This window comes from Chamaea fasciata, unplaced genomic scaffold (genome assembly GCF_029207755.1).
Source record: "Chamaea fasciata isolate MVZ Bird 193981 ecotype frontalis unplaced genomic scaffold, bChaFas1.0.hap1 SCAF_7, whole genome shotgun sequence".
Taxonomy (NCBI): Eukaryota; Metazoa; Chordata; class Aves; order Passeriformes; family Sylviidae; genus Chamaea; species Chamaea fasciata.
The window spans coordinates 8,928,966-8,954,060 of record NW_027094092.1 but is presented as its reverse complement, the minus strand read 5'-3'; the positions used below and the strand labels follow the sequence as shown (position 1 = coordinate 8,954,060).

Sequence of the window (25,095 nt, the reverse complement as noted above, 5' to 3'; positions counted from 1 at the left end):
AAGATGTGACAAATGCAGACGAGTCCTAAACACCCAAATCCACAAACCCCTTACGGCTTGCTGCCCGCAGAGACAAGAGGTGAGTGCGGGCTGTGTCTGGGAAGTCACGGGGCTGCCCTGCCGGGCCCCGCCATCCGTGCCTGGGTCGGGCGGCTCGGGGCACACGGGCCCCGCTGCCCCTCTGGTGTCCCGGGTAGGCACGGCCGGTGCCGGTTCTGATGCTGTCACTGGGTTTGTTCTGCTGGTCTGGCCAGCTTTTGCCGCGGGGAACCGGGGCAGAGCCAGGCACCGGAACCCCTTCGTTCGCACTGCGGGTGAAAGCTCTGAAGTGGCACAATTACAACTCTTCTCTTGTCTTTCTCTCTTTCTGTCCCGCTCCCTTGCGTCGGAAGAAAGCGAAGTTTAATTGGGATCCCGAAACAGTTGGCATGATCCACGGCTCTTTTTTCTGGGGATACATAATCACCCAGATCCCCGGAGGGTACATCTCATCCCGGCTGGCAGCGAACAGGTAAACTGCGCCTAAATAGCGGCAAGGCTGAGTCCGAGCCCAAGCGGGGCTGTGCTCCGCACAGCCGGGGCTCCCCTGCACTCCCGCAAAGTAAGCCCGGCTCAAAGGCAGGAGTTCAGGAAGGCAAGGACCGCTTACATGCGAACCGGGAACTCCACTGTGATGCTGCATTGCTCTCACCCTCCTTCAAGCAACCCCCTGGTTTTGCTGGGCATATCTCATGTTGGTTTCCTTTTCCTTTAGTCACGCACTTCAGGAGGTTGTTGGCAACGAGATTCAAATAACATGTATTCAGAGGCAAATTCAAAGATTCATTATTTCATCAAAGCTTGAGAGATTTTTTGTTCCCCCCTGTGATTAAATTAAAGATTTTTATGATTTTTGTTTTAATGAAAAGGAAAACCGTCAGCAGGAATTTTTCATTAAAGCATAAATGAATTTAGAATCGTCGAAAAACATGTTTAAATGAGACTTCCACAATGAAAAGAAAGTGCAGATGGTCCGGGGACTTAAGGACTCGTTTCTATGGTGTCTGGCAATTTTTCAAGCACCCAGGGTGCGATACTACCTGTTAATTAGATCCCCAGAGCATTCGAGACACATGAGGCTTTCACATCCATGCTTAATGCCACAGGCTCATCGTTCGCAGAAGCAGCAAAGGGTCCTAGTGCCACTCTTCAAACCAGTACCACACTAGGTGCAAATGGATACTGACCTCAGCCATATATACCTTTAACTCTGCTCAGGAGTGGGCGACATTAGAGGTAGGCTTGGAGGGGCAGAGAGGCTTAGCCTGACGAGCAAGATGGCTTGTGAGTGCTTGAGACTGAGAGGAAGGAGAGAGTGTGGCTAAAGCAAAACATGGTCTCCTCAAGATACATAGCTTTTAGACAGATCTGCAGTAGAAACCAGTATTTGCAAACAGAGAGATGCTCTGTAACTGAGAAAACACTAATATCCTACCCTTAAAAACAAATAAATCAAACCACGTAATTTTTAAACTGGGGTGTCCATTGTCTTTCTGTTTACAAGTGACATCTTTCTGATAACGGCTCAGAAAGCTAAACTGCTTTTTCAAACAGCCATTAAGTTCCATTAAAAGGGCTATTTACCTTTTCTTCCTCCTTTAATCATTTTTGCATCTTTACACAGTCTGTAACTCCTCAAGATTAACTGGAATTTTGGTTGAGTAAAGGCTGCAGAATCTGACCCAGAGAATCAAAAGCTGTCTTCACTCACCCAAACAACATCAGAAAAGCCATCTGAACCCATTCAGATGTAAAGTGGTGCAACTAAAGAGATCTGCAAGACAATGGCGGGGACATCGCTAGGAAAAGTCAGTAGTAGAAGCACACAAATTGTCATGCTCTAATCAGACTTTTCTTCACAAACATTTACGTTTATGACAATACCTGAGGACTACTCCAGTTAAGCTAGGTGTATTTTATCTAGTTAGGTATCATCCTGTGGAATCACTTCTTGCCTCAGGTGTATTGTATCATTCCCAGGCATCTCTCTGCCTATATATTCTTGTAGGCAGCCCAAGGTTACTTGGGTGCTTGCCTCAAGTGGTGTCACGAAATCCCTTCTTTTCTTTTTGTGTTTTGCACAACCAGGTCAGTGACTGTAACCGGACTAGTGATATTTATCACGCTAGGAGACTGACGATTATCTGGCTAGACTTAATGAACCTTTCAAAGATTCAGACACCATTATGATACTGCTGAGACTTGACGAGGTCTTAACATTTCACCAGTCATTTGGGGAATATGTATAAATGCTGATAAACTTGTGGGTACAAAAAGATCCAGTCGATCAGATGATGTATTCAACTTTTGGTTGACTGGATTCTTTTCAATATATCACACTTGAGTGCAAGGTAACATCAGGGAGGGAGGGACCACTCTGAAAAGCAGTCTCACTGAGTGGGATCTTAAGCCATGTGGGACCAGAAACACATCACAAGCTTCCAGCATGATGCTCTACTAAAGTAATCAGTGTAATCCTAGAATGTTTATTTTTCTTTATTTAGTGCAATGAGTGTATTTAAATCAATGATGTTGACCTCGGATTTTTGTGGGTAATTTGGACACATTAATGTTAGTGTGGGTGTTGAAAAATTAGAGATTGTTTTAGAGATCTTTAATTGCTCCAAAAATGACAGTATAAAGTGATGCCTAGTGAAAGAATCAGCAAGAGCTATGTATTCAGGTTACATGTATATAAAAAGTTTACTAGGAGGTAATCTGATTGTAAGTATGCATGTAATTCCACTGGAAAAATTGCATGGTATAAGTGTATGCTTTAGTTCTCTGGAAAGAGATGACAAGAATCAGCAATTGACAGCCATACAAACAAAAAAAGCTGAAATAGTAACATTAATGGCTACCCACCACTGGTCCAACCAGAGAAATTATGGTTTTTTCATTGGGTTTTAAATTTCTATGATGGAAGCTATGTTTTAGCTATCATAAAACGTTTGCAGTAAAGGGATAATTAAACAAAATATAAGATATAATCAAGTGTTAAGGGCTCTTGCTATAGTGAATTTCAGGCTATGTGGTCCTATAAGTAAGCACATGTTTTGTTTTTAATCTAGAAATGTAGTATTTTAATTCCAATTAATATTCCCTATTTCATATTCATGCTACTGCAGCTGTCTGTGAATAAACCACCTGCTGTGCTGTCACACACATATGGAAAGGTGTGAAACTATTTGGTTTTATCACCTCATCTCAAGATAATTTGAATATCATGATATTTCAAACTTCTGATACACCCTTTAAATATTCTTTATGTTGGAAGTCTGTAACAAACCCCTTGCCCTACCAAAAGCATTGCTAGAATGCTTTGGCAGTATTTCCACACTGATTTCCTAAGTGAACTTTTTAAACATTTACTGTAAATCAGTAAAGATTCTTTGAAATGAATAGGACATTGTTAGATTACACAATAGAGAACCAATTCCCAATGCAGTTGTATATTTAAAATAGAAATGCCAGTTTTGACTGTATGTGTCAAGCATTTTTTCAAAAGTAAATCTGCAATAATCACAGACCATCTTTTATAAAACAAAGCTGAGTGACCATTTTAGCTCATTTGTGTATAGTCAAACATTAGAACCTTCTGGCACAAAGAGACACTAAGGGCAGAATAGAATGACAATTTTTTAAAAAATCAAAATCACCTTTGGTAATGACATATATTTCCTACTATCTGTCAAAGCTCAAATCCTGACACTGTTCACATTAAAAAATGTAACTACACGACTACACTACATTTCTCTACAATACAATTATCTCTTATCTATGCTGAACTCCTAATCATTGTCACTCTAATCTGAATGAAACTCTACAAATTAACATTTCACGTCAAATTAATTGTTGTTTCTCAAGTGCCATTCTTCTTGTTATCAAAGGCTAAATCCTTCTTCTCAGCAAGTAATCTGATAGGATTATTTAGATGAATAAAATGAATGATATTTCAGACAACTGCCAGTGCATCTTGTCTCAGAGTCCCACAGATTTACACTGAAACTGTCATTAGCATGTCAGTGAAATCAGAATCTCTCTAACTCAGCCTTAATGACAACAAGCATAAAAATTTAAGGTAAAGTACTGGTTTAGAAATAAAAGTAAAAAAGGCGTCCCAGAAGTTCATGTCTTTAATTTCTCTATATTAAAAAGGGAAATTGTTCAATTCTTTTAGCAGGTAGGCATATTGTGTGTTTTCTGATTTGCAAACAATGATTAATTCACAGCATGAGTAGGAGATTAGTGGATGATTAAACAAGTGCAAACTTCTGAGGACTTCAGCTGACCTTGTATCGTGAGGGAAACCCCCCCAGAGCTGCACTTGCCAAGCCCACCTTTCACATTCAATCCAAAATCCTGCAGACTGAACTGGTCTCTGATCCCTGGCACTGGTGTGGGGCTCATCTGTTTCCAGGCAAAGAAGCCAAAATGGCACAAAACCCGCCCCCCAAGATGATTTTGCCACCCTACTGCATTGCAGGTTCTTTGAAGTACCAGTCTGTGCAAGAAGGGGACTGGGGTAACTGGTAACTGGTACTGCTGCTCCCCCTGCCATATGGTGCAGGGTGCTTCCATTTTTCTGTCAGGAATGATGAAGCTGTTTTCACAATTTAATGATGCAACAAGGGATTTAGATGGGGGTTTTGCTTGATAAAAGGGGGCCTCAGATGTGTGACAAAAATTAATAATGTATCCAAGCCCTTATTATACTAGATTAGATGGCGGGAGGTCGACTTTTACATATTAATGTTTCATGAAGGGCTTATAATAGTATTTAGTATGAAGAGCACAGAGACACATCCCCCTCCTCCCATATACACATATGAATGAGAATAACCTGTTTTATCTTGATTTAAGAAAGCCAAATAAAGCTGTTATACTACGACTTTTGGCCACAGACTCTTTTTAAAGAGGTCTGGTTTTAAGTGATTCTCTTGTGAAACGTGTTCAACCTAGGACTGGTGCTTGGGAATAAGTGTTCATCTCTAATGGCAAAGGTAGATTATTCTCTCTGGTTTTTGGTGCAGCTGAGTTCATCTACCACTCCAATATTCATGGCATAATCCCAGTTTTGTTAGCCCTGTGCTGTTTTATGCAAATTAAGGGCCAAATTCAGAGAAAACCACTACATTCTGTCTATCATTTAGGAAAACATTAATTGTCAGAGTGAGCATTTCACAAGGATATGTTTACGGTAGAGGGGTCAACAGAGCAATTGGGAAGCTAGCCTGTACTAGACAAAAGTCAAAACGACTCTATCTGCCATAGAACAGCAAAACGGTGTCTTCCCATAATGGTTTCAGTTCTACTTAGCTAATTTGAAATAAACATAAGTAAAAGCTATCCCAAGAAAGGTTAGCAGCATGATTACAGACTGAAAAAGACAACTACACTAAGGCAAATATTATCAGGAGTGTTTAGATTACAAAGGAGGTGAACAAGTGACGTGATAGGTATACAATTTAAAAAAATCAATTCAGGTAGTATAAGTCTTCCAAATGAGTGGCTACTCACAGTTTGCAGTCAAGGAGGTGAATATGAAGAACAGCTGAAAATGCATGGGGAACAGCTAAAAAAAATGAAAAACAAATCACACTATTATCAAGCAAAAAAGTAATCTTTTCAGAGTCAGTAAGAGCACAGTTTACATTTATGTACACTGGAAGCAGGTGAGCCATCATTAATGGTCTTAACGTTTAGCTTGCAAGGCACCTCAGGCAGGAGTGTTATAGCCTAAAATGTTATTTTCTCTGGTACTGAGAAGAAGCTGTATAATACCACATTGACAAACGTGGAATTTTGGAACTAATTGAATACAGAAGAGAAGTAATCCTTGAGACACAAAATGCAGAGAACCAAATTTATCCTTGACTGATTTTTTCAGAACTAAATATAAAGTTTTCAGAATTTAGCCCTCCTCGTTGAGATATAACTACAAGAGTAGGGTTATATTTGAAATTTGGGCTTATTTTTGCATTCCATCCTGCATTGATGAAGATCCTTTGAGATCCTTATCTGTATAAAATTCATTACACAGTTTACATAAAATTACACCAGGTACTTTCAGAGAATCCTAGAATGGTTTGAGTTGGAAGAGACCTTAAAGATCACCCAATTCAAGCCCTCGTATCATGACACCCCTTTCAGAACAAGCTGAAAAAGAAACTTCTTATTTGCTAGGATTTTATCATCCAGATATGTCAATGCTGTCAAATAACTTTTTGCTCCCAGTTCTCTTCTAGTCCTGAGTTTCCACAAATCCTTACTGCATTAGCAGTGGTATCTAATAAGTAAAACAGTCTCTGAAACAAAATCCAGGAATGCTTCTGACCATTAATTGCAGGCAGTCTATGCAACAGGAATCCTTAATCACCTCTACTTGCTTTGTTACTTCACCCTAAAACAATTTGTACTCGGGGTTTGATGCAATATAGTATTATCTAGGTTGGTAGCATAAAAACACAAATGTCACTGCCACTTTGCTAAGAAGGAATCTGCCTCTGCTCTGAGCAGTCCTGATACAATCAGCTGTAACTTTCTGATATACGTGGCCCATATATCAGAAAACACTCCAAAAAGCAGTATAGATGTCCAGCTTTTGGGTCTTACATGTTAGTTATCCTCCCAAACAACTCCACAAAACATTTTAAAATTAAACCTACAAATGATTCCTTTGATAGACATGTTATATATCTCTAAATCAGCAGAGACAGTTGAACGACAGCCTACGCCCTGCATGTTGGTAAGGTGATTTGAATGAGACAATCCTGGTTTGAAACATTATCTAGCAGATTACATATTTAAAGAGCAAGCTGTCCCAAAGCTAATGAGCTAGGAGGAATGAGCTTTATCTAGACATGTATAGATATAATGAGTTGTAAAACAAAACCGCAGGTTGAGAAATTCCCCAGCTGAATTCAGACAGGAAATAGAGAGGATTGGTACAGTGAGCAAATGAAGGAAAAAAAGCAGAAAAAGTGTAAAGGATCTGATTTGCTTAGTGACACAAAAGAAAGACAATAGGATTGCAGTTGTGGAAATTGAAGAAATTAAAACCTTTTAAAAAAACCCAGCATGGGTAGAAGACATATACTGGATATATAAAGTAAAAAGGTGGAAAGGAAGAACTACTACTAAGTAGGGCAAATGCTTATAACTTCTCAGATGGAACCTGATCTGCTTATGAAAGTATAATGTAATGCACTTGCTGGTAAGAACAACAATTTGCATTTAATGGCCCATGGTTCTTTTACAGTCAGCATCAATTCCAGTGGTGCTGTCATCCAACAGCACCCAAGTTTTTCTAAAATACACACTGACATGTCCAAAAATAGGTCTGCAAATAAGCAATGGAAGGCACAGCCTGAAAATTGTGTGGGGTCTTGGTATGAGTCAGTGGCATCAGTGGGGGTTTGAAGAAGGCAGAAAGCTGAAGGACTTTGGGTTGCTGACACACATCGACTTAATCTCTGCATGGCATTTCACACCAGTGCTTGATCCAGCCCCTTGGATCATCTGTTTTGCTAGAAGTCTCATGAATATCTTGGGATTTTTTTTATCTTCCAACCTGGCAGACCAAACCATAGCAAATTCAGGTCATCAAAATGTACATGTTCGGTATCAAAGTCTTAGAAGGCCCTCATCACACCTGATATGGGTAGAGATATGCTTTGTAAGGAGGGAAGTGTTGTCAGCTAACCCCAGAAATTTCCATATATTTCTATATATTCAAAGAAAAATCTAAGTTAAAAGGCTGATCACAAGCTGTCTTTGCCAGCAACTTTTGCAGAAGAAAAGATTCTGAAAAGCTGCTATAAGCCCACAGACATTGCAGTTAGCTCCTGTCTTGCTTCTTTCTAGACATTATGCTTTACTGGAAAAAATGAAGTACTTAATACAGCATTGAGCGTTGCAGTTCCTCTCAGACAGAATATTCTTTGTGTTGTATAAAAATGTTACATAAGCATGTTTAGTTGTGTTGCTGCCCTTTGCAGGAGAAGGTGTGCCATGGATGAAAGACAGTAGGTAAGGTAAAAGAATACGTTTTACAAATCTTGAGCTGACAGAATAGTCTAAAAAGTCACATTATGTGATACATGTTCTGCTGCTCAGAGCTGCTGCTGCTGCTGCTGCTGCACTAGGACTCTCCCAAACAAGCACTGTTCAAGAAAGAAAAGCAGAGACAAAACCCACCTTAAGTTTTTCTACATATTTCATAAAATAAGTGTTTGTTCAACATATTTCAGGTGATTTCTGTAAGGAAAATGGCAAACCAACTCACCAGCTTGAATCCAAATACATTTCATTTCTTTTATAGTGACAGATTTTTTTTCATCAAATCTTTAAACTAGGTTGGGAAAATTTCACAAGAAAGCTCATGTTTTCAATCCTCTTTATTTTCCACCCTTACCTAATAAATTTCTAACTATGACTAGGGAAAATGTATTATCACTGTTTACAAATCAAGTATTTGGTCAATACACATTCTTCATCCAATGAGTATAATCTTCCCTAGAATATGATCAATATTCATGTAAAATTGTCAAATGCAGAGGTTTTTCAGAAAAGAACATGGATCACCTTTTCCATAGGTTCCTGTTTACAGTCAGAAGAAACTACTTCATAATATTTTGAATTTAATTTATTGTAGTGATGCAAAGTGCTTTCACACACACCCCCAAACACCCTGTGACTCCCTAAAAAACTAAAAAAAACTAAAAAAAACCAAACAAAAAAAAAATCAACCTTTCCTATTCAATGGATTGATTTTCCATGAAATTATGACCAGTGGCACTTTGGAGGGAAAAATTCTTCAGTTACAGTCCTGAATTAATTTTCTATGGAAGCTGTTGAATGCTTTCCATACTTTCATATTTTTCAATGCAAGTCTGTTAAAACACATGCAATGGTGTTTTGTAGCTGTAAGTGACCAAGACTTACTCTTCTTTAATTATTTTGAATTTTTATGAATTTTTTTAATAATTCATTGCTATAGCATATATTTACACATCTTAAAATGACAGCATTTTCTTGTTTAAATAAATATTAAAAAATCAGTTCTAAACATAAAGACTTACTTTTCAATTTTTTAAAGGACAAATTTAGCTCAGGTACTTCATATGCTTTAGAAAACACACATTCAGTATCTATTAGTTTCATTTCCTCAAGGCAACTTTACTTATTCAGAGAAGAGAGACATCAATAATTGTGGAAATTGTCAAATATATTAAAATTTGGCATAAATAAAAATACAGGGGACTCAGATGAGGAATTGATTCCACCACATACACATCTAAAAGGGTCTTTACTTTCATGAATTCTTTGCAGCAATTTTCATTCCCAGTCACTGGGGTAAAAAGATGTGTCTAACTCGAACCCCTTACTTTCAGATATCCTACATGTAACTCGATATATCATCCATCTGGCACTCAGCATTTGAAGTGCTCTGTGCTCAGCTCACCTTTTGAGCTGACACTGCTTCCAGCTGAGTAACAATATCTGCAACACACTGCCGAATGCTCATGTAATGGGAATGCCTGACAAAGGCAGATGACAATAGTGCTGCTGTACAGATGCAGAGATTAGAAATCCAGAGATGAAAAAAATACGTTTATTTTTCTTTTGTCCAAAAGAGAAAAAATGAGCCAATTGTCTTGAAACCCAAACAGATTAATTCCCCCTGCAATCTCATTCCATTCTAAGCACTTCTCCCAAGCTGTCAAAGTAATGTTCTTTCTCTTCTCCTATCCCAAATGTGTCACATTCAAATATGACTTTGCTATTATTACTACTTATATTACAGGAGGATTAAGTCACAGTTCATGACCTTTGAGGCCAATGTCAGCAAAACACTGAAGACCAATGTTAGATTCTGATTTTTGGGACTGATTCTACTCAGTCTAGGAAGAAATAGATAAGTAAAGCATAATTTTTTGTTTCAGGACTGCTTCTGGTCACTTACGAGGACCAGAATTTGTTGGGATTTTCCCCTTTCCCTGACATACTACCATTGGATTTATTGTCTTCTATGGTTATTTTCTTCCAGATAGAGTTGCACAATTGCTGATTTTGAATCAGACAGGAATTTTTTCGCAAGTCTTGGGTCTGCTGAAGACATGTCATGACATTTTAATTCTGTCCTAATGCCAGGGCCAAGAATTATGGCAGTGTCATTGGTCTCACCTGCTTTATCTCTGCTCAGTCCGAGGGACACCCTGCAGCAAGGCTTGGCTCACTTGCAGAGCTCAGCTGTGGAAATACAACTGAAGAAAGGTACAACAGGGCAGAGCAGCTTTAAATCTGTGCGTCCAATAACGGCCACACCTCCCCATTCAGTGTGATATCAGAAAACTAAGAGGACAAACAGGTGCTTGTATAAAAATGCAGTGAGATGTGGAGAGCAACAAACACTCCCAAACAAGTTGGAAACTGTTTTGCAAGGAGCTGTATCTGTCTGAGAATGGACACTAACCATCAGTGCATACAACAGTGGAATCACACACACATCCAGTTTGGCATAACATAAGGAATCTAAGCTTTCTAACCGACTGCTGGAGTTAACCTTGCAGAAAAATAGAGCAAGATGCAGAAATTAAATATAAAGGACCATAAATCACTAGCTTAGTGGACAGAAAAATATGTAAGCAGAAAAAAACAGGATTACGCAATTTGAGAATTTGATGTGTGAGCCAGCAAAATAGTTTAGAAATGCTCTAGGAACAATCAGAATTGTTCCATTTCCCAATTAAATATATTCAAATGTGAGCTGCATTCAAATATATTTTGATTGACTGTAGCTCAAAATCATTTTTAGTTGATCTAAATAATAATAAATATTGCTAAGTGAGATATTTAAAGCAATAAACCAGTAAGATTTTACAAAAAACAGCACTATATCACAATATTTTGTTAGGTAGAATTTAGTATTTATGGAAATAAATGTAAGAAGATTAATGAGCACAAAGGAGAAATACTTATTATATTTATGATTGTGCCCTGAGAGATGCAAAGCAAATATAGGAAGGTTTATTTGCTCTTGATTAAGAGTTATAGAGGAAATGGACTTACTAAAAGAGCCATGCATGACATCACTTTGAACAGTGATTCACAAAAAGAATTTAAAACGTCATTTCTTGCAAGAATCTTAATTTAACTCTAACTTATTCTACTTTTAAATCCTTAGATTTTTGGGGAGAGTGAGGAAATCATAAAGCATAGTTCAGAAAGAGAATTGATTCACAAGTCACACTGCAGAATTTTTCCATCAGCTGCACCCTGATGTAACTGAATATTCACCAGTATTTGTGTGTTTAAATACAGGCAAGATTTTAATCTGGAAGAAGCATGTCTCTAATCATTCCTTCAGTGACATTTTCCTTTGTCTTCTAGAAGGAACAGACTCAAGAGAACAGTTTCTCTTTAATAAACATGAGAACAGAGGCCATTCTGGGAAACACAGCTTTCAGTTGTGCGCAAATAGAAGCTGATCTCAGATACAGGATTAAAAAACAAGAGTAAATTTCCTTGAAGAAACAGTTACCTACTGCAACAATTTTGTAAATATCATCCTTATAAAGACATGGCATTTTTTAATATTCAGTCTTCTTGCGATTTTAACAGGACAAGACACCATTGGAGTTTATGTGAACATGAGGTATTAAATTATAAGGAAATGAAGTGCATGTAGTTTTGGAGTAGAAACTTACAAATAAAGAAATTAAAAGTAGAAGAAAATTTAGGTCAAAATAGTCCTCACAGTGCAACACAACCACGTGCCCAGTCAGTCCCAGAAAATGTATGGAACACGCTGACAAGCGAAGCCAGAAATGTGCTGTTCAGAGCTAAATGTTGTTTAACTTCAGATGGAGAACAAAGGCAGCACAATGAGGAGACAAGATTAAGATCTCTTTAGCAAAGGTTCCTTACCATGCCCTTTAGTATGTGTCAAACAAAAGCGGCATATACTCAGTTTGCTATTTGAAGGTTTGTTTCAGAATGTGATTCTAAATATAGAATGTGGAATATTGTGTCTTTGAGGAGAATTTTCATCCTGCTTCTTTAGCTCAAGGTCTGTTTCTCACTGACTTACGGCACTGTTCCAGTTTCTGAAGAACACAAGCGAAGGTCAAAGGTTTCTGTCAAATCAGTTCCACATCAGATACTGTGATGTCACGTGTCATCAGATTTATATTTGCATTATATAGCTTTATTTTAAAAAAAAAGACACAATCATGCTGGAGAAAAGGTTTCCTCCTGCAAGCGGTGGGTATTAATTGAATCAAATAAAAATTCAGTCAAATCAGTGGATTTGAAAATGGATCACCACTTCATGCATTTATTTAGACTTTTTAATGTGCTTTATTTGAAGTTAGGATGTTATGGAATCAAAATGACCAATTTTCAGGGAGTAACCTCTGAAAAAACAGCAGTAAGGATGATTTGTTTTCTACAGATATGTGTTTCCAGATTGATTAACTCTTGTGTCTAAGAAAATCCCAGTTCTAAAATTCTTCCTGATACTTCTGGCCTGTACAAAAGTGGATTCTCTTCTGCTTTATAAGGAGTGAATGCATGGTGTCACTTTCTTACAATCAAAGCACATGAGAAACTTACTGGCTGTCTGTTTTAGCAAACCATTTGGAGAAAGTTCCTAATTTTGTTTCCACAGGGTGGAGGTTTCAATCTGATTCAGTTGAAATTAGTGTGAAACTTAAAGTGGCTGTTTATAGGGAAAGTAATATCTCTACCTGTGATTGCATAGGACATATTTCCTTAGGATATTAGGCTAAGTAGATAAATACATCCATGTTTGGTCTGGGTCTTACCAGACAGATTAATACACTAGATGGAAGTAGACACTTATCCCCTCCAGTCAGTATATTCCTCATATAAAGAACACATGCAGGGAACATATATATTGATACATCAGCATATGTAGAACAAGTCAATTGGAACAACACTGGAGTCACTCACTTCCCCTTTTTCCCCATCTTTGCAGAGTATTTGGTGCTGCTATACTGCTGACATCTTCCCTCAACATGCTAATACCATCTGCAGCCAGGGTGCACTATGGATGCGTCATCTTCGTTAGGATCTTGCAGGGCCTTGTAGAGGTATGGAAAAATTATAAAATAACTAGTAAATGTGATAGATGTTTGTTAGCCTTTAACTAGCAATTGCATCTTTGGAAGGAAGGTAGAAATGGTTTTAAATTTATTACCGATTTTGAGTATAAAGGATTTCCATGTATGAATTATAGCTCTTTGATTTTCCTTCAGCTATAAAATTTCATGGCAAAGTATTCTCTGGCTGAGAAGCCAGTGAGATATGCATTTAGCACTGAAGTTTCACTAAACTCCTATACTGCATGAGGCTTATACTGGTGTAATTTTCAACAGTTACTTGCTGGTCAGTATCACAGAATAAATATATAATAAAAGCTTACGGTTATATCTGAAGTCCTGACCATGCCATGGATTTTTGGAATGAATAAGAGGTTTACAATAATTTAAAAGAGGAAAGAAATAATTGTCCTCTCCTCTCCTCTCCTCTCCTCTCCTCTCCTCTCCTCTCCTCTCCTCTCCTCTCCTCTCCTCTCCTCTCCTCTCCTCTCCTCTCCTCTCCTCTCCTCTCCTCTCCTCTCCTCTCCTCTCCTCTCCTCTCCTCTCCTCTCCTCTCCTCTCCTCTCCTCTCCTCTCCTCTCCTGGCTGGTTCTTTGCTCCTCAGGGCCACAAAACTTCTGTTGCATGAATTGCTTTTAACTAGTGTACTTTACTGTATTAAAAGATTTTAAAAAAAAAAAAGGGGGTGCAGAAAGTGCCTGGAATTTAGGTGACTGTCAACCAATTTCTTAAAGTATATGTGTATAAATCTGGATCCATTCCTGGCAAGTGAGCTGCATGCACAGAGGTGTGTTTCACTGCAAAGATGAGAGGAAGATAAGCACGTGGGTAATTAATTACACAATAAAATAGCTATTGTAGACTCACACACTTCTCCAATGCTGCTCAAAGGAATTATGAATGCAAAAAAATTCCAAAACAAGATGTTTGAAGAAGGTTTATGATAAATTATGACAATCTTATATCTTTTTTTTTTTTATTTATAAAATACTGAACTGAGCAGGAAACTGGTTACAGGATCTTCTTTCAAAACAGAAGTAGTGATTTTGCAATTTTCTGCATATTGTGGCTCATCCTCTCAATATTTGTGAAACACTCAGTAATTGCAAAATGTTATTAGTTTTTCTACTTTTTGCAGAGGGAACAAAATTTCAGATTAGGAGGAAAGTGAATCTATATAACCTATATAATACATATAGATGGTGTATATGCATAGACCATAATTCTTAATCAGGAATTTGTGTACAATTACTGTACATTTCATATAACACCTTTTAAAATTTCAACACTGCAGGTTTAGTTTTTCTGTTGCTAAGTTAAAGGCTGGTTTTGAAGACAGACCCAAAAGGTAGCTGGTTTAAAATCAAGTCAAATAATATCATTCAACTACTTGCTTTTCATGCCCAAGGAGATTCATTAAAGACAGAGTGAAAAACTTCTCTTAAAAGTATATTTCTAAACGGTTATAGATCTTATTTTCTTTAGAGCAGTGGCACTTTAATCTGTATTTCTTAAGTTATACTTTAAATTTTAGGTTAAAAAAGGGTTGGTTAAATCGGTCCTGCATTTAAAAGACTTCAGAAGGTCTGTGCTGTCCTCCTTCCTTTGACTCTGGTCCTTGTGCACTAATACTCTAATATATTTGCAATTCTTCCTTGGAAGGGGGAGGGGAGCAAAAGGAAACATGTTTGATACTTTTTTCATACGGTCTCTTTAGTGATTTGGAGTGACCTACAAAACCCATTTTAACTTGGATAGATACTGATGTTTTTCTGTGGCTGTGCTCAGATTTTGCTATAAAAGTGCAAAGCATTCTCAACCTCTTGTTTATAGCAATTAAAAATAAAAACTCATGCAAAGACAATTAACTGAGTGACTGACCAGCATTAGCTAACTTGTGGCACACCCATTCCCCAGGGGGTCACCTACCCTGCCTGCCACGGTATTTGGAGCAAGTGGGCCCCCCCATTAGAAAGAAGTAGGTTAGCAACCACTTCCTTTTGTGGTAAGTAACTTTGTATTTTTGTCTTTCTTCCATTTATAAAGTACAAGTGTTTGGAAATTGATTTCTTTCTCCCTTTTCATCCACATGTCTTGTTTTGTAGGTTCCTATGCAGGAGCTGTCATTGCAATGCCTTTAGCTGGGATTCTAGTGCAATATACTGGGTGGTCTTCTGTGTTCTATGTGTATGGTACGCATTTCTGCTCATTTCACTCCAGTATTGTTTGACCTTACTCTACCCTTTCTAAGAATGTAAAAGCTACTGTTAAGAGGACAAAAACCCCAGAGAAGTGGGACTTCTAAGCTAAAAATAGGGAAAAGAACAATGAAAGAACAGAATTTAAAGAGAAGAATATGTAAGAAAGCAACATGATTAAATAAGAAAAGCTACCTCATGCTTAACCTTCATCACTTTTAGCATGAGCAGTGCAAACTTTTGGGCAGATCTATAGAATCTCTGCTCATATTAACATCTCTCACACTGATAAAACTGCAAATTTAGAGTACCTGCCCTGAATAAGTTGTCCTGATTTTTATCTGAAGACATACATAACTTTATCCACATCAGTTGGGTTAACCTACACTGACTGAAAAAAATGTTCCAAGGGAATTCATTCTGCATTTATGTGAATTAAGTGGAAGCATTATAAAAATTTAATACACTACTCAGGAAGTGCATTGCTTTGTTGAAAAAATTGCCAGTCTTCTAATCTGCAGGTAAAAAATTTAGTGCCGTAATCAAACAGCAGCATCTTAAAGTTCAATGGGCCCTCATTTACAGTTTGGTGAAATGAAATGGAAGCTGTTTCATTGTATTGCATGGTACAAATTGATGTTGAGATCAGTGAATATTCACTTCCCCTGAAATCATTCTGTAAAGGAAGCAAAGACTACTTCACTTAGCTCTAGTTCTGCATGTATTTTGCACAAGTATTATTCACAGGATCGAGCTCTCTATTGGAGAGTTATCTCTACTGAAGGAACTTGGTAAAGAAGCACTGACAACAATTGCCATTTGAATTTGTTGTAATTCTTCACAGATTTTTCTTCCTTGTTTGCTGCTTTATTGTGCATTTCTTTTTAAAGTCTTTCTTTCCATTCCAAAGGGAGCTTTGGTATAGTCTGGTACATGTTTTGGCTTTTGGTTTCATATGAGAGTCCTGCAAAGCATCCTACAATCACAGATGAAGAAAGGAGATACATAGAAGAAAGCATTGGAGAGAGTGCCAACCTCCTAGGTGCAATGGAAGTAAGAATATTACCCACACACTGGTTTCCAATGAGATAGAAAGAAAAACGAACATCCCAGCACCCAAACAAAGAGAACGACAAAAAAAATCAAACACTCTCCTTTAAGATGGAAAAGTGTATTTTGAACGATCTGAACAAATGTGTTCCTGGGGGATGGGAAGATCTTAAATGTACTGGTGTATTTCTGGGTGGACACTGTTTTTGCACTAAGACAGGTTCCAGTTCTTCTAGCAGATGACTCGTGGAATTTATGCCTCTACTCCAAATTATAAAAAAGAGGTACAGCTACATTTGAAACTGCAGCTTTCTTTAGACTTTTCTTATATCTTGAGCTGAAAAAGTCAGTTTCCTTCCCATATAGTAATTTCTGAAAGGTTTTCCTCTTCCTAAAAGCAAACTGCAGGAAAAGCACTACTCAGTGTCTCTTGAGGTCCCCAGAACATCAGAAATTGCCTGTCCTTATTATTTTATGTTTTGTCTGCCAGAAAGACTGCAAGATGCAATAGAGCATGTTTTGAGATCCATAAGAATATTTCCCATTATAGCAGTAGTTTTGCTGGAGACATGTTATCAAGCCTCTCATAATCTTAGTTCTGTACTGGTTTAGTTCTCCAGAACTGCTAAAAAGCAAGTATGAACTCTGAATTTTCCAGGAAATTAACACTTAAATCATGCTAACTAATAATCACCTTATTTCTGTAACTGCTGAAAAGCTTTAAAGGAACTATTGCCATGTTTTCTCACTTAAGAAAACAAAAAAAAAAGCTTAAGCCCCACTTCATCTGCATAAATTTTTACACCTTTCATTCCCAGTAGACCCTCATTATGTTTCTGTTTGGTCAGAACACTGGATCTTGACTGAACTCAGGAATTAACATTTTTTGTGTTAGTCAAAACTTCATTTCATATTAAATAAGGGACTGAAAATATTACAGTCATTTTTTGATAGCTGACTTTTTTAGGTGTTATTGAAGGCCTGTCTCAGTTGACATCCAACAGCACTCAGTAGAGTCCATGGTTTTGAAAATCTGATGTGAAATTAGTTACTGTGAAGGATTTCCATACAATTCGAATTTGGATTGTACAATTCCTGTCTATTTTTTATTGTGGCTTTTTAATTAAACTTTTTCCTTTTTTTTTCACTGTGATTATCTTGTACCAATAGTTCAGGTGATTCTAAAATATTTAAGCTGAAATTCTTCCCATATCATCAAGTTATATTTTCTGGCTGGCTTCTCATTAATTAAGTCACTTAATTAATCCTTACCTCTCACTTAAGTGTAATTTAATAGGTATACAGGGTGTTGCACATATCCATCTATGGGCTGTTTTTCTTTGAAGAAAAGCCAGTATTCAAATCAATAGTAGACTGAATTCAGCCTGAATTCTTGCTGAAGTGATTTTCAAGCACTTATCTGGAAATGGATCCTGTGTTTGGATCAACACAGATGGGTGGAAGCCTGGGCTTGTAGACAGGTGCTGGGACTCAGCAGGATTGTCCATCTGTCTTTCTTTGTTTCTTTACACAATTTATTTTAAAAATACAATAAAAGAAACAAAAAAATATATTGACCAAGCAGTTTCAGCTGAGGCTTGATTTCTTTTTTTTTTAAAAGGTGGAATACTTTAGAAGAAGGTAGCATTTAAGATTTAAATGCTAAAAAAAAAGTGCTTGCAGTAAATCTGAATGAAACCGTGTAGTTACAGTGTCAAATCTGTTGCCTTACATACAGCAACATTGTCTTGTAAATACATTATTATTTAGAGACAGTATTATTTAAAAAGTCATTTAAAGACATCATTATTTTGGTCTTATGTCTGTATATGTTCGTGTATATGACTGAGACAAAAGCACTTGCACAGGAGTGTTGTGACACAATTAAGTACCACTGAATTTCTCCACTTGTGCATTTTGTAGTAACTTTTATATGCCGTGTATAAATGTGCTTGTTGAACCATAGCTAAAGAAAGGGTAAGGAAGGGGAAGATGGAGAGCTGATAATGATCAGCATGGTAACTGGATCTCCTTTCTGTGTTTCAGAAATACAAAACACCATGGAGAAAATTTTTTACATCTATGCCAGTCTATGCAATAATAGTTGCAAACTTCTGTAGAAGCTGGACCTTTTACTTGCTGCTAATTAGTCAGCCTGCTTACTTTGAGGAAGTGTTTGGATTTGAAATAAGCAAGGTATGTAAAAAGAATGTAAAGTTTTATCTTAACTAAGTAAATATCAGAGCTACATTTGTAGTATTTGTGAAGAATAGGAAAGAAAAGGGTCACGCACCTTTATCATGGATTTAAATCTTACTCATCCCAGTTGCTGTTTCCTTGACCAGCATGAATAAGTGAAGTAACAACTATGACAAAGGATGGGGTAGGGAAAAGTGGAGGCAGGATGAGATTTAGTGATGATCTACTTGGGGCTATATTGCAAGTAAGTGCTCAAAACCAGATCATGATTGTTATTAGAAAGGTGTCAGTCAGCCCTGGTGCCTGGTGCCCCAGGGGTTGCAGAATCCCACCAAAGCTGTATAGAAAGCATTGACAAATGGATTTTTCCAAGTGCCTTTTATAAAGCAGGGCCATTTTGTTCTAGGAAGGATAGTATAATTTGTCACCTTTCTATCTGCCCCTTTAACGTGGTGAGAACTGATCTCCCTTTCTCATTTAAAAAGGAGAAAAGATGGTGGCAAAATGTGAGATATAGGGGTGATCTAAGGTTCCATGTGAAGTTTGGATCAGACCTGTAAGGTAAATATGAACACACACATATAATCTATTGGAACAGTCATCAAAAAAGAACCATGTCTTATTTTACTATGTATGTATAGCACTTTGAATATCACCAATGGATATTTAGTATTTTATCTTTTTTTACATACAGAGTTTTTTAGACATACCTTTTGCCCACATGCACTTTGCAGCTTGGTCAGTAATCAAAGACAAATGGCCATTGGGCACGTGATGATGATCCACAGGGAATCTGTCTAGGCATGTGAGGCTTACTGCAAAGTTGCAGTAAACACCAAAAGAAAGGTAGTAATTCAGTTCTACACATTTGATCATGACTTCTCTGAAAATTCTGACAGGGGTGAAGTGAGGGGGTGAAAAGTTTTATCTTGAATATAAACTATGAAAACAATCTGTAAACAAAAAGTGTCATGGCATCAGAGGTTCTTAAAAACTCTCATTATTTCATAAAATAAAATAAAATAAAATAATATAAAATAAAATCTTCATATCACCATTTTTTTCATTTCATAACTCAAGACTTTTAGTTTTAACACAGAGTGTGACATTGAAAATAAATAATTAATTAGCTGCTGAATTCTTCAGGAAATGAAGAATCAAGGTTTTCTCATGGTTTATACTTTGCTAATTCTAATTTTAATTTTAGGTGGGTATCTTATCTGCTGTGCCACATTTAGTGATGACAATTATTGTTCCTATTGGGGGACAAATTGCTGACTTTTTAAGAAGCAGGCAGATTGTTTCGACAACTAATGTGAGAAAGATAATGAACTGTGGAGGTAAGTTTTGTATTTTATTTAAAAGTTTCTTGGAGGGATTTGATGTTCATATTGTGTTCTGTCTAGAATAAAGAAACAAACTGCACAGTCGTGTGTTCTTAGGAGGCAATACTTTCTGCATTTTTTCTGTAATGCAGATGTTGTTACTAAATAAAAGAAAAGACAGGTGCTCCCATTTGCCATTTCCATGCAGTTATTTGGCATTTTTAAAACCATTTAGGCTGTTAAAGAAATAGATGAGCTTTCGGAGGGTACTTTGCCTACTCTTAGCTACTTATTCAGTCTTAGCTCCTCATCTAAATACCCTCTGCACTAAGAGAGCCCAGACAACTACCTTGACTTTTTACATTGTTATATCCTTGACTTCTGAGATTCAAAATTCATAAGTAGGTTAAATGTATATTCCCATGAGAGTTGGCTGGACTGACCTAACCACATCACAAGTATTTATTTTCTTCTTAAAACTGAAAGAAAATAGCAATAAATTAGCATACAAAGAGTAAATTAGGTATTTTTTGAGAGAGGAAGAACATTTTTTTTAGAGATGAAAGAAATACCTGAATATATCCCACTCTAAGGTAATGTTTTATTTGTGTTCTTATGAAATATCATGGCATCCTAAGGCCTGCAGTATTTGAGAGTGAATTAAATTCTGTGCCTGGTTTTATTTATTATTTCGCCAGGTTTTGGTATGGAAGCAACTCTTCTTCTCGTGGTGGGATATTCACACAGCAAAGGAGTGGCTATTTCATTCTTAGTGCTTGCTGTAGGCTTTAGTGGATTTGCCATATCTGGTAAGATTATATTACTATTAATACTAAACTCTTTTATCTTAAGAGATAGAACATCTAGCTTTGCTTTTATTCATGGATAGTAACTAAAAAGCCCAGTCACTCTGGAATTCCCAAAGGACATTATTTACGATCATTACAAAGGAATTTACATTTAGTATTACAGCTTTTGTATTAGATTTTTTCTGTTCAAATAGTTCAATCTTTTCCATATTCATTGCAGCAAATTAGACTCTCATTAAGATGTTAATGTACACTACAGACTTTTCTTGAAATCAAACATAGAAGAGAAATGGACTGGTATTACACACTGATACCTAAAATTACACATCTTTGTTTAAATACATTTTTAAAATTTATTTTTAAATAGATCTTTTAATTTTTCCCATTATGCATTGGTTATTGATTTGTTAATATTGTATTATTTTATTAATCTGGGGCCTGTTGGTATTATATTATTTTGGAGCTTAATTACTAGAATTTCTTTTCTGAATTACAGTTCAGCTATTCCCCTTTCCTGCTGATTCATCAACCCTTTGCCTTTTCCCTTCCCAAACACAAGTCACCTGGCTACCCCTTGTTTACCCACTGTGATTTTAGTATCCTCTCCCATGCTGGTTCCTTATGTCTCAAACAGGCTCTCTTCCATTTTGTGCCAAACATCTAAAATCTCCTCTAGTCAAATCTGTCCTTAATCTCATGCATTCTGCAAGGTATCATTCTTCTTTTGTACCATTTGGGAAGTGTACTGCTTTCCGCAAGTTGACCATATCATACTGCCTGCCTTTTCCCTTTTACTGTCTGTATCCAAAGGTTTGGTTTTTGTTTTCACTTAAGGACTTATTTTGGGAACAATTCATTCTGTCTCTTTAGATTATTTAAACAGTTACTGCATACATTTCCAGCAGGACTGTGCTGCTGAAAATGCAAAAGAACAAATAAATATCTTTCAAAATTAATTAGTAATTCAGTTATAGATACTGTCTTTTTTCTCCAATTTACCACTGAAGAATAGAAAACAACTCCCTTCTGCTAGTCTATGTGACGAAAAGAAAAATGTGGGCAATAGGAAAGGAATATGTTGCAAATTTGAAGAAAAGACATGTTATTTACAGCATGAAATGGTCATGTAAGGGACTATGAAATACAAATTTTCACCCTGCCTAAATATTTTCTGTGCTCTCTACTCTACACAGACACTACTGGGAGGTTTGGAGGTTTTCTTAAACTGCAGTTTTGGGAGAAAATTAACCTGGTGTTCCTTTAAAATATTTTCTTCAAAGAAAATTAAAACCCAGCATCTCTCTAGGAATATTTAGGCATTATAAGTCTTATAGGGATAAAGAAATGCAATTAAGCAGCCAAAATATGTTATAGTAAAATTGTCATGTCACTTTTCTCAACTGAAGTACTGCTCTCCTCTTGGTGTGAACGCTCACTGACCTTTCTGTTGCAGGATTCAATGTCAACCATTTAGACATTGCCCCAAGGTATGCTAGCATTTTAATGGGGATTTCTAATGGAGTCGGGACCTTGTCTGGAATGGTTTGCCCTATAATTGTTGGAGCAATGACAAAGAACAAGGTAAATGGAAATACGGTTTTCAAATCTTCCAGTTTGATACAACTTGTTTCAACAGAAAGACCTTTCTATAATACTTTCTATAATATTGCCAGGATGTCCATATTGGAGCCTGGGACTTGCATCCAAGGGTGCTGATTTGAGGCATACTTCACTATATGCCCACTAGGTTGATGCTTTTGTGGGCTGATAAATTTTTCAAAGAAAGGTGGATATAAATGCTTCTAAAATGGACACTTAAATGTTTCAGCTGTGCTGATTATCACAACCTCAATCCCTAATTTAAATCTTCCAGTTCAGAAGAGTTAGGTAGATCTATGTGCTGCTCTGATTTAGCAAATTTCTTCTTTACAGACACGTGAAGAATGGCAGTATGTCTTCCTCATTGCTGCTTTAGTTCATTATGGAGGTGTGATCTTCTATGGCATATTTGCTTCAGGAGAGAAACAACCCTGGGCAGACCCTGAACAGACAAGTGAAGAGAAATGTGGCTTTATTCATGAAGATGAACTTGCTGAAGAGACAGGGGACATTACTCAGAATTATGTAAATTATGGTACCACCAAGTCTTATGGTGCTACAACCCAGGTCAATGGTGGCTGGCCTAATGGCTGGGAGAAAAAAGAGGAATTTGTACAAGAGGAAGTACAAGACTCATACAACTACAAGGAAAGAGATTATTCATAACAAACCTAAATATTTGGTATATTTTGTAGTGTTTGTGATTAAATTCATTGTGATTGTTTGCACACAGAAATAAAATGTGGTATGAACATTTAAACACATATCAAACAGGAAGGTCTTACTGTAAAAAAAATACATCGAAGTGCAATCTGTATGAGTTGTGATGTTATCACTTTCATTAGGTTATATTTGTTCTAAAAACATTAGAGTTTTAAGGGTTTACTGGTCAAAACTATAGAGGCAAGTAGATACTTTACAGTATACAAGAGCTAAAACTCATAATTAAAGATTAAAGCACAACTAAGCAACCAAGTTGGCACATCTAATGCTCTTTTTAGAAAGCCAAAACTACTTGATCATTAAAAAATGCACTTACATATTTGTTACACTGTATTGAAAGAGATTGTGTTAAAGACACACATTTACTCAGTGCAATGTAGGAGTTGTGTGTTTAGTCTAGGACAAGAACTTTCTCAAAGAAGAAAGGCTGAGTCCTAGACATTTACCAGGATTGACCCAGTTCCCTTAATGGTAATTGTATCAAGCCTAAAGAACAAATAGGGCATATTGTATGTTTATCGTGACTACATGCTGCAGGCTACTCTGTGATAAATAAAGGAATTACTTAGGAGTTTTATACTGAATGTTTGGGCACAAATTCTTATTTCTATTCTTTACAGAACCTCATGAAATTATAGACACTGTCATGTTCTTCCCTGCATTTGTCAACTAATATAAAAACAATATAATATTAAGTCTGACTTTTCGGGCAGCCTGGCAAATCCCTTTATCAAAAAACAAGCTTTATTATTCTTTGCAGTATATTCTGAATTTGTACTGGTGTCTTTAGAAAGAGAAAAAAAAACCAAAACAATATAACTTAGAAAAAGATATAGTCTTTTACAAAATTCCAAAGAGAGGTTTACTATGAGCAAGTAGCCCTATGAAAAAGGATGTATTTGTTTTGCAGAATATTTTGAAACCAATAGAAGAAACAGAGAAAAATTTAACCCTTATTCTTCCCTTAATAGCTTTCATATTTTTACACATCGTGCCACAGTTGTATACATAGATAAGTTTATTGAAGATACTGTAATTATAGAAAACGTTGTTATTTTAAAAATCCCTGAAATAAAAGATGTATTTGTCTTTTGATCAAACTGGATGATAATGGACACTGAATATGAGTAACATAAAAACTCACAATAAACCAAAGTGGTAAATAACTAGTGTTGGGTTGAAAGAAGCCAACAAGCATCACGCTTGTCTTTTTAGCATAACTCAACAGTGACTGCAACATTAGTGTACCAAGCAATAAGTGCAATGCATTATGAAGTGCATAATCTTCTAGATGATATATTAACCTTCATTTAGCTTGTTGTATATACTTGGGGTTGTTGGGATTGAACCAAACTGAAGTTAGCAACACCAGACCACTTCTTAATACTCTAAAATGACAACAATGATCCATTTCTTAATTCAATCAAATGATTATTATTGTACGTAATAATCCATTCTGGATTCTTGGTCTGTTCATTGTATTGTGCTAGTGATTGGAAACCCTGCTACCGCAATATACAACTTGAGGATTGTCTTTTCTCCTTTTTTTTTAATGCAAATCATACCTTGACCTTGACCTTAAGAAAAGAAGTATTTTGCTTTGTGCCTCAAAGTGATGTAAAATGTGACCATAGCTTTTGCTGTGTTTAATGAAAAAGATGTGGACTGTGTCACTTTTGTTGCTGCAAAAAGTGTTAATAAAATGCTCTATTTATCCTTTTGTATAAAAAGGACCACGACAGTTTCTTGTAATTTTTATATGTGTTTTAATACAGATGGCTAAAACTATAGTCACTGCAGAACAGATTCTGCTGTGGATGTGGAGAGAGTCCCATAGCTGGGAGCTCTGCTCCATACCCAATGTTTTACACTGTCTGCTCTTGTCTCCAGCCATGTGCATGCCTGTGGTGGGAGAGGCACCTGTCTCAAGACTCTGTGCTCTCATAAGGATGCCTGGCACAGGTGTGGAAAGGAGCAGGAGGATCAGTGGGAGAGATGCAGTGGACCTGGGAAAGACAGACTGATC

The 25,095-nt window shown here is 36.8% G+C and overlaps 1 protein-coding gene across 1 annotated transcript in view; it reads left to right on the top strand.

Annotated features, from left to right (window-relative positions):
- SLC17A6 (solute carrier family 17 member 6) overlaps nucleotides 1–24,810 on the top strand; it is a 29,071-nt gene extending 4,261 nt beyond the window's left edge. Inside the window, exons 3-12 of the mRNA XM_066187483.1 lie at nucleotides 393–511; nucleotides 13,043–13,157; nucleotides 15,084–15,171; nucleotides 15,272–15,358; nucleotides 16,275–16,417; nucleotides 18,461–18,610; nucleotides 19,821–19,953; nucleotides 20,637–20,747; nucleotides 22,201–22,328; nucleotides 22,680–24,810. Coding sequence (XP_066043580.1) covers nucleotides 393–511; nucleotides 13,043–13,157; nucleotides 15,084–15,171; nucleotides 15,272–15,358; nucleotides 16,275–16,417; nucleotides 18,461–18,610; nucleotides 19,821–19,953; nucleotides 20,637–20,747; nucleotides 22,201–22,328; nucleotides 22,680–23,012 — 1,407 coding nt within the window. The 3' untranslated portion in view covers nucleotides 23,013–24,810. The remainder of the gene's footprint in view (nucleotides 1–392; nucleotides 512–13,042; nucleotides 13,158–15,083; nucleotides 15,172–15,271; nucleotides 15,359–16,274; nucleotides 16,418–18,460; nucleotides 18,611–19,820; nucleotides 19,954–20,636; nucleotides 20,748–22,200; nucleotides 22,329–22,679) is intronic.
- The last annotated feature ends 285 nt before the right edge of the window (nucleotides 24,811–25,095 follow it).